Source organism: Salmo salar, chromosome ssa17, assembly GCF_905237065.1.
Source record: "Salmo salar chromosome ssa17, Ssal_v3.1, whole genome shotgun sequence".
Taxonomy (NCBI): Eukaryota; Metazoa; Chordata; class Actinopteri; order Salmoniformes; family Salmonidae; genus Salmo; species Salmo salar.
The window spans coordinates 57,601,285-57,615,737 of record NC_059458.1 but is presented as its reverse complement, the minus strand read 5'-3'; the positions used below and the strand labels follow the sequence as shown (position 1 = coordinate 57,615,737).

The following is a 14,453-nucleotide window of genomic DNA, read 5'->3' as shown; positions in this document are numbered from 1 at the left end:
TGTTCATTTGGTTCTCCCGCCATTACAACGCACCGATTTGAATGTCCTTCTCTGAGTTTGGGCTGTCTACTACTGACTGACTGGCTCACTAAGACTTACCAAGACTTCTCTCTCTCACTTTAATCCTCTTTCTCTCTGTCTTTATTCCTGTCTCTCCATCTCGATTTCTATGTCTCTTTGTTCCTGTCTTTGTCTCTGTGTCTTTTTCTGCACGCTCCTAACCACAACAAAGCTTGCAATGGGCTGCCCATAAGAACTGGACTGCCTAACTTTCCATTGGACAGATCTGAGTCCCAGAAAACCAGTACAATACCAGATGAAGTTTAATACCTGACACAAACAAACCCTTGTTGAACCTCTGGGTTGGGATGACTCAGTCCTAGACTCTTGGTTTCCCAGGTTCTCCAGTTCTGGTCCTCACTGCAGTGGATCTATAGCGCTCTCATGGCTCCATTTCACTTAGTATGGGCTAGTGCTTGTGGCTAACGCTCATGTTAGCTTTAGCTACTCATGCTCTGATGATCTTTACACAGTCATAGGGACTGGTCCTCTCAGCTTGCGGTTTCCAGAGGTCAATCTGTTGCCAGGTTACATCATGGTTGTTGTTGTGGATGTGGAGGAAGGACTGTATGGTTAAAATGTACTTTAAATGACCACACAATCATTATTAGAAGATGTATTCGTTTATGTGATTGGTAGTAAAGTCTCATGATGGCCATATGGTGGCTCTGATGGTTCAAATTTCCTCTATGAACAGAGTGCTTTCAGGCTGAGAGTTGGGAATTGATATAGATTAATAAGCTAGTTGAGGAAGTCGTTGTTTTCCCATAGAAACAGAAGGCATGGAATTTGAAACAGTTTGGAATTGAAACAGTTTTTTTAATCCCCCTTGAATTTCCTGAATTAAAATCCGCAACATTCTTGAGCAATTGTGATTGTACTTCTAGGAATCTGCGTACATATCTTACACTGGCTGCACTGAGAGGCTGGGAAAAGTCCTTGTGAGCTGCAAGTGATTGAACATTTGGCAGTGTGGATATCGCTGTGTGGTAGACCATTCCAGATTGGCTGACCATTGTTTCCTCTGGGATCTGGCTGGGTTTATTTCCCCTTTTGACTTGGCACTCTGTCTCATGTACTTCATAGTGCCATCATGGGACTTCCTACCAAAAGGTCTTCATGTCTTTATAATGATTTTGTTGTATACGTTTGTTCATACATTCCAGTGTGATGCATTGTACAGGTTTTACTCTGCCCCTTGGTGAGAGGAGGAGAGCAGGAGAGGTGTGTGTGTGTGTGTGTGTGTGTGTGTGTGTGTGTGTGTGTGTGTGTGTGTGTGTGTGTGTGTGTGTGTGTGTGTGTGTGTGTGTGTGTGTGTGTGTGTGTGTGTGTGTGTGTGTGTGTGTGTGTGTGTGTGTGTGTGCGTATGTATGTATGTGGGTTAGCGGGTCACTGATTGATAAGGATGTGTGTGTATCATGTTGCGACGGCTCCTCTGTGGTTCTGGGTAGAAGTCTGAGCATTAGAGCTGTCAAATCCTCTGTGTGTAATAAGGAACTCTTATCTGATGGCTAACCACATCCATTCTGAAAGACTGTTATACTGCAGAGTGTGTGTGTGTGTGTGTGTGTGTGTGTGTGTGTGTGTGTGTGTGCGTGCGTGCGTGCGTGCGTGCGTGCGATGATCTCCTAATCCTATAGCTCTATTCATGCGATATCCCATATCTCCTTTGGGATATTGCTAGACTTTTTTATATGCTCGACTTTTGTGTTTAGAGTGGCTGGAGACTGGTGTACATACAACAAACTTCTCAGAAGTCCGGATTTTTCTCTAGCGTGTCCCACAGCAATTTTCCCTGTCATTACAATCACATGATATGACAAAGTTGTTGATATTCATCCCAAAATTCTTTGACAGTCCTCTTCCGTGCGTGACTGGCGGTAGGATTCCTCTCTTTCGCTTGGACCACTGGGAGTACGATCAGAAGACATCTGGGAAGCTCAGAGGGAAGTAGACGTGTACACCCAGGGCCCTGGAGGGAACCTAGTGGAACCTGCATCCTCCCACGTTCTGTGGCGTGGTTCTTGGTCAATCTATCTGTCTGCACTGGTGACTTGGCGATATAAGGTCTACTCCTATGGTCAAATCAATGTCACTCTAACAAGGGTTGCTTATGTCTTCAAGACCATGTCCGTGTTCAACAGTTGCATAGTGACCTGTGATTTATTTTGATGGGACAGCCAATGGTTTGTGAGGGCTACGGTGCTACAGAGAGGCTGGTTTGATCAGATGCATGCTTTGTTAATTGTTAGGGAAGTAGTAAGCAATACAGGGATATGTGTGTGTGTGTGTGTGTGTCACTCTCTAATGTGTTGAATATTCCACTCTTTCACTCGTCCTCCCTAACTCCCTCCTCCCATTCATTCCCACACCGGAGAGTAAAATGTAATTTTCCCACAATAACTAAAATAACATTTCCTCAGATGGCAGGCAGCGGTCTTGTTAACATGCCAACATTTATGAAATGAATGGCGTACATACTTCAACTAGGGTAGAAGTGAAAACAGTATTCTAGCCAGAAAATACTCTACCCTTTTGTTCTTTTCCCCTCTCTCACAAGAAATGAATAACAAAAACCAATGCAATGCACACTATTCAACAAAAATGGATGTTGTGCCGTTTTTAGGGCAAGAAAACAACTAGTCTGCCAGAGAATACTTGTCTAAGTGTACGTGACCGTTCAGCATTTTCCTTCTGTTGTTGGGATACGGTGGGGAGATCAGAAATACCTATGGAATATTGGGGGTTTAGCATGACGGATATGGGATTACAGCCTAATAGCATCTGATCAAATCCTATTGATGACAGATTATATGAAATGCTCTTTAGCCCTTTACACCCGTGGGAATTGTCCGATTGTGACGCAGAGGTGAAACATACACTGACTCAAAGATAATCTCCCACAAACCCAGGTGGATAAAACCCCTACTTAAGTATGATCTCCAATTAGAGACAACGAGGACCAGCTGCATCTAATTGGAGATCATCCCAAACAAAAACCTGAACATAGAAATAGAAAAAACAACATAGAAATACAAAACTAGAACCTGAACATAGAAATAGAAAACATAGAGAGAGAAAAAAACCTGTCACGCCCTGACCTACACTACCATAGAAAATAACATCTTTCTATGGTCAGGACATGACAGTACCCCCCCAAAACAACAACAACACCCCCCCCCCCAAAAAAAAATGGAGGGCAGGGTGGGTAAATATTGTCTATGACGGCTCTGATGCAGTTCTCATCCCGCGGATCCTCCCACAGAGGAGGCGGCTCCGGTTCGGGGCGTAACCCCCGCTCCGCCCACTGATCCCTCTGCTTCTGTGCCACCGGACCGTGGATCGTCGGAGGAGGAACCGGACTGTAGATCGCCGCCGGAGGTTCTGGGCTGCGGGCCGCCGCCGGAGGTTCTGGGCTGCGGGCCGCCGTCGAAGGGTCCGGCCTGCGGGCCACCGTCGAAGGGTCCGGACTGGGGAATGTAGTCGAAGGGTCCGGACTGCGGGCCGTCTCAGGAGGTTCACTGGCCGCCTCACCACCCATTAGGGGGAAACAGGGTCACTGGCCGCCTCACCACCCATTAGGGGGAAACAGGGTCACTGGCCGCCTCACCACCCATTAGGGGAAAACAGGGTCACTGGCCGCCTCACCACCCATTAGGGGGAAACAGGGTCACTGGCCGCCTCACCACCCATTAGGGGGAAACAGGGTCACTGGCCGCCTCACCACCCATTAGGGGGAAACAGGGTCACTGGCCGCCTCACCACCCATTAGGGGGAAACAGGGTCACTGGCCGCCTCACCACCCATTAGGGGGAAACAGGGTCACTGGCCGCCTCACCACCCATTAGGGGGAAACAGCGTCACTGGCCGCCTCACCACCCATTAGGGGGAAACAGGGTCACTGGCCGCCTCACCACCCATTAGGGGGAAACAGGGTCACTGGCCGCCTCACCACCCATTAGGGGGAAACAGGGTCACTGGCCGCCTCACTACCCATTAGGGGGAAACAAGGTCACTGGCCGCCTCACCACCCATTAGGGGGAAACAAGGTCACTGGCCGCCTCACTACCCATTAGGGGGAAACAAGGTCACTGGCCGCCTCACCACCCATTAGGGGGAAACAGGGTCACTGGTGGTTGTTTGCAGTAACTTCTTTTGGATTCCAGCTTTAAGGTGGCTGTTCAAGCTGTCACAACATAGGTTATAAATGAACTGTTACCTCGGAGGTCCCTCTCATTATTATATATACTGTATTTCATTTACTCTGAAGATCCTTACTGGTCAATCAAACATAAAGCCCAAGAGTTATTTTAGTTCTCTTGCTAAAAAGGGGGTGGTATTTTTATTGTATTTTGACGACGATACTTACAACACTTTTTACTGGCTTGACGTTTTTGAATGTTCAGTTATTTTATTTCCACTGTGTTCTTTGGGAGTCAGCGGCTCTCCTGTAACCATGAAATTGACTTTCTGAGGAGAAGAATCCAGTGCTTTACAGTAGAACTGCCCTGAAGGAACTCTAGAACTCTGTTGCCTTGTAGTCAGAACGTACAGTGTATTTCAGTAGACTTTCTAGGGATTGGCCTGTCGTCTCAACAGCAGCCAACAACCCCTGGGAGACCCGGCATGAAGACTGAGGTGAAAGAGATCTCCAATAGCTTTATTGTTTTATACAGTTGTTTTGTTTTATTCCGGCAGGATTAGACCGAGCCTATCTTCAGAGGAGTGATTTTCGGAGTGTGTGTTTGTACGCTCTTATGGGTGTGTTTACCTTGTGCTACTACTTGATACCCTTTTGAGACATAGAATTCTCCAAATATTTATTATACCATCAAATATGTATTATTTTGTGTGTTATTCCTTTTTCCCCCAATTAACTTTTGGTTCCGATCTCAACCCCTACTTGAGGTGAACGGAGGCTCCTTGTCTCCCTAGTAAGCTGGCTTCTCTAATGAGTAGGATCCTTTTGGTCCTGGAGGATTGGAGTCTGATCAGTAGATTGACCAGGCTTTGTGTCTGCTCCAACAAAAGCAGGTAGTTGTGTCTTAACAAGGCCTCTTGGCACAAAGACAAGCAGCTATGATCTAATGGAGATCCCAGTCGGATTAGTTCTGTGTGTGGTGTGTGTGTGTGTGTGTGTGTGTGTGTGTGTGTGTGTGTGTGTGTGTGTGTGTGTGTGTGTGTGTGTGTGTGTGTGTGTGTGTGTGTGTGTGTGTGTGTGTCGGGGATTAGCACTCCCTTTTTCGAGGTTGGTTAGCATAGCTCTTTGATCAATACAGATTACTGTAGTGTTGGACTCAGAACCTTATAACCAAGTCAACCCACACACAGACACACACACACACACACAGACACACACGCACCCTACATTCTCCTCTGAAGTACTGCTCTGAACCTGGCTGAGAATTGATGGTTCATGAATCAGAGGTTTTCACTGAGGGCTGGTGGCAGGGGGGATGCTATTAAAGCTCCCTGTTCTAGAATTCATTTTAAGGAGGGGGAGAGAGAACTTGACATCAGATAAAACACTGGTATATGTGCGTACCTGCCACTGTAAAAGAAAGAGGGAGGTTGAGAAAAAGAGAGGGAAAAGATGGAGAAAGTGCAGAGAAAAAAATAAAGAGGTGACCTTGGCCTCAGTGCGATTGAGCTCTCTCTCTCTCTCTATATATATATATATATACTGTATATACAGATCTTTTTTATGTGGCAGCAAGACTCTCCGGTCCGTTTTAAGAAGAGGGATGGAGGGAAGGATGAAAGGTGGCCGCGGTGCGTTTCCTCCATAACGGCGGTTGGGCCGTGGCCCCAGGCGGCTCCCTCAGACCCCAGGGCCTCTGTGTTTGTGGTGTGTACACTGTGCACAGGTACGAACAAGAAAATCCCTGTTAAGTTGTCTTGTGGCACTTTGTTGAGAGCTGCGCCGGAGCCGTGGGGAATGTGGTGTGGACGTGTGAACTGAAGACCCTCAGAAGGAGGAAGGGAGGTTGGGAGGTTGGGTGTGTGTGGGGGTGTGTGAGGTTCAGTTCCTTCATGGCCCGCTTGAAAAGGAAAGTGTACATGTATCTAGGTGTGTGTGTGTGGAGAGCATCTATGTTTGTGTGTGTGAGGTTCAGTCGCGCCGCAAGCCCGATGGTAAGGGGAGGTGCCTGACGGTGTCTCTGTACTCAGTGCCAGACGGTCGGGCGGCTCCTACGGGGCCCCTGGGATACGTAGCTTCCCAGCCGCTGTCATTCATCTGGTTAGGTTTGTGTTACCTCTGACCGCTCACCTCCAACCATTTGACCCCCCACCACCACCAACCTCAAAGAGTGGGACACAGCACCTACCGCCAAGCTCTCTAATACCGAAGAGAAGAGACAAAGAAGGGTGAGAGGGAGATGGAGAGAAATGAGATGAGTAAAGAAGTGAAAGATTGTCACAATAGAGAGGGCCCAAAGGAGAGATGGAAACACGGTGATCGAGGGAATGGCAGAAAGGTCATTACCATTACCTGGTAAATAAGGGTTAAATAAAATACAAATTGAGACATAGGGATGACTCAGTGGTCAGTGACTCAAACAGAGAGGGGGAATCGTGATCATTCCTATCAGTACACAGCTACAGCTATGAAAGCCTTTGACAATGGAGATTTCCATCATCTATATGGTTGTAGAAATGGTCAGATGAGTTGAATTGTTAAATAAATTCATATGGTCATAAATCTACCCCAACCTGCCATTTGCATTACTGTGTTTCATCGTGACAACAACTTGAACAATAGCACTGAGTGGATACTAGAACAATAGCACTGAATGGATACTAGAACAATAGCACTGAATGGATACTAGAACAATAGCACTGAATGGATACTAGAACAATAGCACTGAATGGATACTAGAACAATAGCACTGAATGGATACTAGAACAATAGCACTGAATGGGTATTAGAACAATAGCACTGAGTGGATACTAGAACAATAGCACTGAATGGGTATTAGAACAATAGCACTGAATGGATACTAGAACAATAGCACTGAGTGGATACTAGAACAATAGCACTGAATGGATACTTGAACAATAGCACAGAATGGATACTAGAACAATAGCACTGAATGGGTATTAGAACAATAGCACTGAATGGATACTTGAACAATAGCACTGAATGGATACTTGAACAATAGCACAGAATGGGTATTAGAACAATAGCACTGAATGGATACTTGAACAATAGCACAGAATGGGTATTAGAACAATAGCACTGAATGGATACTAGAACAATAGCACTGAATGGGTATTAGAACAATAGCACTGAGTGGATACTAGAACAATAGCACAGAATGGGTATTAGAACAATAGCACTGAATGGATACTTGAACAATAGCACAGAATGGGTATTAGAACAATAGCACTGAATGGATACTTGAACAATAGCACAGAATGGGTATTAGAACAATAGCACTGAATGGATACTAGAACAATAGCACTGAGTGGATACTAGAACAATAGCACTGAATGGGTATTAGAACAATAGCACTGAATGGATACTAGAACAATAGCACTGAGTGGATACTAGAACAATAGCACTGAATGGATACTAGAACAATAGCACTGAATGGATACTAGAACAATAGCACTGAGTGGATACTAGAACAATAGCACTGAATGGATACTAGAACAATAGCGCTGAGTGGATACTAGACCAATAGCACTGAGTGGATACTAGAACAATAGCACTGAATGGATACTAGAACAATAGCACTGAGTGGATACTAGAACAATAGCACTGAATGGATACTTGAACAATAGCACAGAATGGATACTAGAACAATAGCACTGAATGGGTATTAGAACAATAGCACTGAATGGATACTTGAACAATAGCACTGAATGGATACTTGAACAATAGCACAGAATGGGTATTAGAACAATAGCACTGAATGGATACTTGAACAATAGCACAGAATGGGTATTAGAACAATAGCACTGAATGGATACTAGAACAATAGCACTGAATGGGTATTAGAACAATAGCACTGAGTGGATACTAGAACAATAGCACAGAATGGGTATTAGAACAATAGCACTGAATGGATACTTGAACAATAGCACAGAATGGGTATTAGAACAATAGCACTGAATGGATACTTGAACAATAGCACAGAATGGGTATTAGAACAATAGCACTGAATGGATACTAGAACAATAGCACTGAGTGGATACTAGAACAATAGCACTGAATGGGTATTAGAACAATAGCACTGAATGGATACTAGAACAATAGCACTGAGTGGATACTAGAACAATAGCACTGAATGGATACTAGAACAATAGCACTGAATGGATACTAGAACAATAGCACTGAGTGGATACTAGAACAATAGCACTGAATGGATACTAGAACAATAGCACTGAGTGGATACTAGACCAATAGCACTGAGTGGATACTAGAACAATAGCACTGAGTGGATACTAGAACAATAGCACTGAATGGATACTAGAACAATAGCACTGAGTGGATACTAGAACAATAGCACTGAGTGGATACTAGAACAATAGCACTGAGTGGATACTAGAACAATAGCACTGAGTGGATACTAGAACAATAGCACTGAATGGATACTTGAACAATAGCACAGAATGGGTATTAGAACAATAGCACTGAATGGATACTTGAACAATAGCACAGAATGGGTATTAGAACAATAGCACTGAATGGATACTTGAACAATAGCACTGAATGGATACTACAACAATGGCACTGAATGGATACTAGTTAACAACATCAACTCAACATGATGAAGTTCCCTCAGCCTCCCAGTACGATGGACCATCCCTCATAATCTCATCTATTTCTCCCTGTGTCTACACAGGACTGTGGCCTGGTGGTGCAACCAGATCAGCCCTGTGGTTTGGAGCCCCTCCCTGGGCCACTCTCTCCAGGCGAGCCCCAGGCCCCAACGCGGCCCTGCACATCCGGGGATGTGCCAGGTCTGTTTCCTCCCTAAAGATATCACTTCACATTGTTTTCATAGATAACGTTTCATACATAGCTGAAAGGCTTTGTGAATTACTGTCAGAAAAAAAATCACTCCTCAGAAATGTTCTACTTTGAAATGTTATGCACGCGTGCCCAGATGTCCATATGAAACCTTGCTGTGTGTGTATATGTACAAGGCTGATTTAAGTGGCCAGCACACTATGCCCTTTGATTTAAGTGCAAAAGGTCAGAGGTTAAACTCAGCTATTAAAACCCAATATCCAACCCTGCAGGGCAGATAATAAATGTCAGCAGGGAGAGCAATGTGACGTGTGTGTGGAGAATTATAACTTGCACAATGTGAACCTTTGCTGGTGAGAAATCTGTCTATGTTTTGTTAATGGAAATATCTATATTTAAAAATGTTTTTTGGAGCAGGAACAATTACCGTAATTTCCGGACTATTAAGCGCACCTGAATATAAGCCGCACCCACTGAATTAAAAAATATATATATATTTTGAACATAAATAAGCCGCACATGTCTATAAGCCGCAGGTGCCTACCGGTACATTGAAACAAATTAACTTTACACAGGCTTTAACGAAACACGGCTTGTAACAAAAATAAATAGGCTTTAACGAAACACGGCTTGTAACAAAAATAAATAGGATTTAACGAAACACGGCTTGTAACAAAAAATAAAAAATTTGCAGTAAGCTTTAGTTGTCTTTTTGCACTGAGTCAATTCCTCACGCTGCTGTTTCCAACATCTTATCATTGACTCATTAAGACCAAGCTGCCGTGCAGCAGCTCTATTTCCTTTTCCAACAGCCAGATCAATCGCCTTCAACTTGAAAGCTGCATCATATGCATTTCTCCGTGTCTTTGCCATGATGAGGGTGACAAAATGACTACCGTAATCAGAATGATGGGAAGTTTGAGAGCGCTCGATTTAATCTAAACAGTAAACAAAAAAGTTGTTTGACCGTAACCCGTTCGGCAATTTCATTGGTCTAATGAAAGCTTCATGCCGCCAAAAAACTCAGCACGTCACAGAATGTGATTTTTTGGAGAAAAAAAAATTGAAAACGAGAAAAATCCATATGTTAGCCGCGTCATTGTTTAAGCCACGAGGTTCAAAGCCTGGGAAAAAAGTTGCTGCTTATAGTCCGGAATTTACGGTGACCACTTTATTCACTTCTGGTTGTCTGATTGCCTGTCCTTCTTCTCTCTCCATTTCTTTCCCTCCCTCTCTTTTTCTCTCCCCAGGTCGTTGGGTGGTTCCTTGCCTCAGCTGTGCCGACAACCGGACCTGTGACTGGAGAGAGGTTGCCTGGCAACCCGAGGGCTGTTACCACCCCTTGCTGGACCTCCCCCAGCTGCAGGACTGCATGATGTATAGGAAGGTAAGCCGTAATGCAGGGGTAGGCAACTAAATTCATCAGTGGGGTGATTTTTGTCGAAGTGGATGGTCGTGGGGCCGGGAACATAATTAAAATAATTTTATACTGCAAATTAACCACAGCTAAGCCCAAAAAGAGATTTTTATAAGAAAATAACAATCATGTCATACCTTGTTTACACTGAGACACAATCATACACCACTCCATGGCCTAAGTCTAAGATCACCATGCGCTATGCCAAGCGTCGACTGGAGTGGTGTAAAGCTCGCCGCCATTCGAATCTGGAGCAGTGGAAACTTGTTCTCTGTTTTTGCTACAGCATACGATGACATTTTAGACGATTCTGTGATTCCAACATTGTGGCAACAGTTTGGGGAAGGCCCTTTCCTGTTTCAGCATGACAATGCCCCGTGCACAAAACTAGGTTCATACAGAATGGTTTGTCCAGATCAGTGTCAAAGAACTTGACTGGCCTGCACAGAGCCTTGACCTCAACCCCATCTAACACCTTCGGAATGAATTGGAACGCCAACTGCGAGCCAGACCTAATCACCCAACATCATTCCTTGATCTCGCTAATGGTCTCGTGGCTGAATGGAAGCGAGTCCCCGCATCAATGTTCCAACATCTAGTGGAAAGCCTTCCCAGAAGAGTGGAGGCTGTTATTACAGCAAGAGGGGACCAACTCCATATTAATACCCATGATTTTGGAATGAGATGTTTCAACGAGCAGTATATGTCCAAAGTCCATGATCCGAGTTCAGGCACTGCTCTCATGTTCCTAGCTAGCTCTCTGCTCAGGTTACTGTCCCACAATCTACTAACAGTACAGATTAGAAATTAGCTTGTTCCCCAAAAGCGGGAGGTAGTTGGGGTAGGTTAGCAGCGGGCGCTAACTGGGTGCTAACTAGGCGCTAACAAGGCCCTCCAGCTGAGTCATAAAAGACGACACATGGATCCAGACAGACAGCAGCGCTGACAGATTCAGTGAGAGTGCTAATATTTTCCACATGCATAAGACTTGCGCACGTGCACACACACACACACACACACACACACACACACACACACACACACACACACACACACTATGTCTATGTGTGTGAGAGATATTGCACAGGGGATAACAGAATGATATGGAAGCCAGCTGTATTGGTCAGGCTCTTCAGCGTGTGCTTGGTCAGCACTGAGTGTGAGAAAGGTGTGGGCAGATATGTGTGTTAAGACTACGCTAACCAGCATGCATCTGGTCTGAAGATGGGACAGAGATGATCATGTAAGGATAACAAGACAGGCAGTGTCTAGCACGTTTCACTCGTGAGTTCATTTGAGGGCTGAGCCATCCCTCAAACATCTCTGTTTTCTTTTTCTCTCTCGCTCTCTCCCTCTCCGTCTCATTGAAGCCAGGTGGTGAGGGTAGATGAGGTAGGCTATGGTATGATGCCTCTGAGGTGAGAGAGTGGGGTTTATATGACGCTGTATGAATAGGTCTGTAAACCCAGCAGGGGTTGGCAGAGCTGAGGACAGGAGGAGTGGTGGAGGAACAGAAGCAGTATACTGTATGAACTAAAAACTTAGCCTTTGGTTCATATACTCCAGCAATGCAAATGGAAGGGCATGTAGTTCGCTGCACTGGTGTCACAGTACGGAGCCGGCCCTCAGGAACGTAAAGCCGTTAAATCAACCCAGGAAATATATCAGGCATAATAGGTATACACCTTAGAGGAGTGGTATTCAACATTTTTCAGAGGAGAACCCATTTTCTCTCAAGAAATGATTGCGATTCCACCCCAATCTAATGACACAACCTTAAAATCGGTCAATTTAGATTTTTACATCAACAAATAACCCTCAATTCATTGCATGTTCATATTTTATCAAAATGAAAAGAAACCAATAAATACATTTACTCAATAAAATTGTATCTTTCAAATGATCTATCTCAAAAATGTTTGTGTATTGCCCCATACAATAATCTGTACTCTTAATTTTTGTTCCTAAAAAACGAACATTTTGGGCCATTGCAGTTTGCGACCCCGACTTTGAATACCAATGCTTTAGAGCCACAGTAGGCATTTACAGTCTCCGGCTTTCTATAGGCTTAGTCAAATCTCTCGAGGGAATGTGGATAGTGGTTTAGTTAAAGCTGTCTCTGGTGAATGTGGGTAGTGGTTTGTGAACGAGTTGCCAGTTACTTCCAGGTCAGAGGTCAGCGTGAACGTGTGATTAAAGTTGGACTTTAGCCACTTTAGCTCACATTGCAGCTAATTATAATAAAGCCTCTCAACTTCCTGTCCTCACATACCCTACCCAGTCTACCCCTTACTTTAATATGGATCTGTATCAATAATGATTTGATGCATGAGTTATGAGCTACATCAGTTTGCTCCAGATGTCGTGTTCGTTACATTTCTCTGGACTTCCCCATTTTCTCATCAACAGATTTGGACAATCAGAAGCTTTCACGAAGATGATATGTTTGCCACCTCTCACTCTAAACTACAGTCCATCTGTTTTGGCTCTGTTCTGTGTTTGAAAAGGCTCTTTCACACACTCTGATTGGCTTAGCTGGAAACTCACTTGGACACTGTCATATCACTTTTGATTTGTCATATTGTGTTATGTGGATTGGTCGTAATAGAAGCATCCCACTGGGCACAGATATCAATTCAACATTGAAATTACGTGGAAACAGCGCTGATTCAACGAGTGTGTGCCTAGCGGGATTTGCCTTTCATATGTTCACATTTTGGCAATGTTGCAGTTATAAAGGTCAGCAGTTATATATTTAAGTGCATGCCAGTCAACTACAGTGAAATCATTTTGGAGTGCAAATTCAATGAAAACTGGGCCATATTCATTAGGCAGCAAACCAAAGAAATGGGCTGAAACAGGGAGGGACTAAATGAACTTCTCCAATAAGAAATGTCAATTTTCGTTCTCTGCTCCAAAACACTTTGGTTCGTTTTCCTACGGTGTGCGCTAATGAATACAACCGAGGTGTTCTCGATCCTGTCAAGTCAAAACCATTATTCTTGCCACTCAGGTAATGTTCATAGGTGACTCCACTAACCGGGGGATGATGTACTTCCTGATGGAGCGGGTCAACTCTAGTCTGGAGGACTGGGGCAAGGCCCACGACAGCCTGATCTATCGCAACGTCAATCAGGGACACACACACGTCTCCTACTCCTACTACCCCCAGTTCTGGCTGGAGCAGAGCCACAGACCCACCTTCCAGAGGGCCCTGGAGCAGCTCATACTGAGGTGAAGGAGAGGGGGAGTCTGGGTGGGTGGATGGGTGAGGGTGGGCGTTAGCGCCCCTGCTGCACTACAGTATGTCCTGTAATCACTGCAGTCTACTCATCAGCTGTTAGATTGGCATCAAGAAGCCATATCTATGCAGAAGCCATTTTGGCTCTTAGCTCCCATAGACACTTGAAGCCCTGTCCCCCATATGGAGAGGAAGCCTTAATCAGTTGCTGTGATCAAAGGGCCGGGGGCTGCGTTTAAGAGTCATGTGTTAGGAGTCGTGTCACAGTGTAATTTAACACAGCAGGTCTCCCAACCACGACTCTCTCTCTGAGACCGCACTCTGCTTTGGATGTGGCTACTGAAGGATATGCTGAGCAGGTTGTGTGTGTGTGTGTGTGTGTGTGTGTGTGTGTGTGTGTGTGTGTGTGTGTGTGTGTGTGTGTGTGTGTGTGTGTGTGTGTGTGTGTGTGTGTGTGTGTGTGTGTGTGTGTGTGTGTGTGTGTGTGTGTGTGTGTGTGTGTGTGTGTGTGTGTGTGTGTGCGTGTGTGTGAGAAAAGCAGAAGCACGTTGTCAGCATGTGTGCCTATGCCTGTTCAATAGATATAGTCCTACTGCCGAGCTGATGTCTTTTTGAACTTTGATCCCCTCCGAAGGTCACGACCCCTGGAGAACTCCCGTCAGACTGTGCTGGTGGCAGGAGGTGTCCAGTGGCTCAACACCAACCACCTGAGGATCATGAGAGAAGTGCTGGAGAGGTAAACCCACTGGTGCATA

General features: G+C 44.9%; 1 protein-coding gene across 1 annotated transcript in view; it reads left to right on the top strand.

The window, feature by feature from the left end:
• LOC106576170 (cadherin-like and PC-esterase domain-containing protein 1) overlaps window positions 1-14,453 on the top strand; it is an 81,511-nt gene that overhangs the window by 63,294 nt on the left and 3,764 nt on the right. The window contains exons 15-18 of the mRNA XM_014153135.2: window positions 8,913-9,030; window positions 10,291-10,427; window positions 13,471-13,691; window positions 14,333-14,434. Coding sequence (XP_014008610.2) covers window positions 8,913-9,030; window positions 10,291-10,427; window positions 13,471-13,691; window positions 14,333-14,434 — 578 coding nt within the window. The remainder of the gene's footprint in view (window positions 1-8,912; window positions 9,031-10,290; window positions 10,428-13,470; window positions 13,692-14,332; window positions 14,435-14,453) is intronic.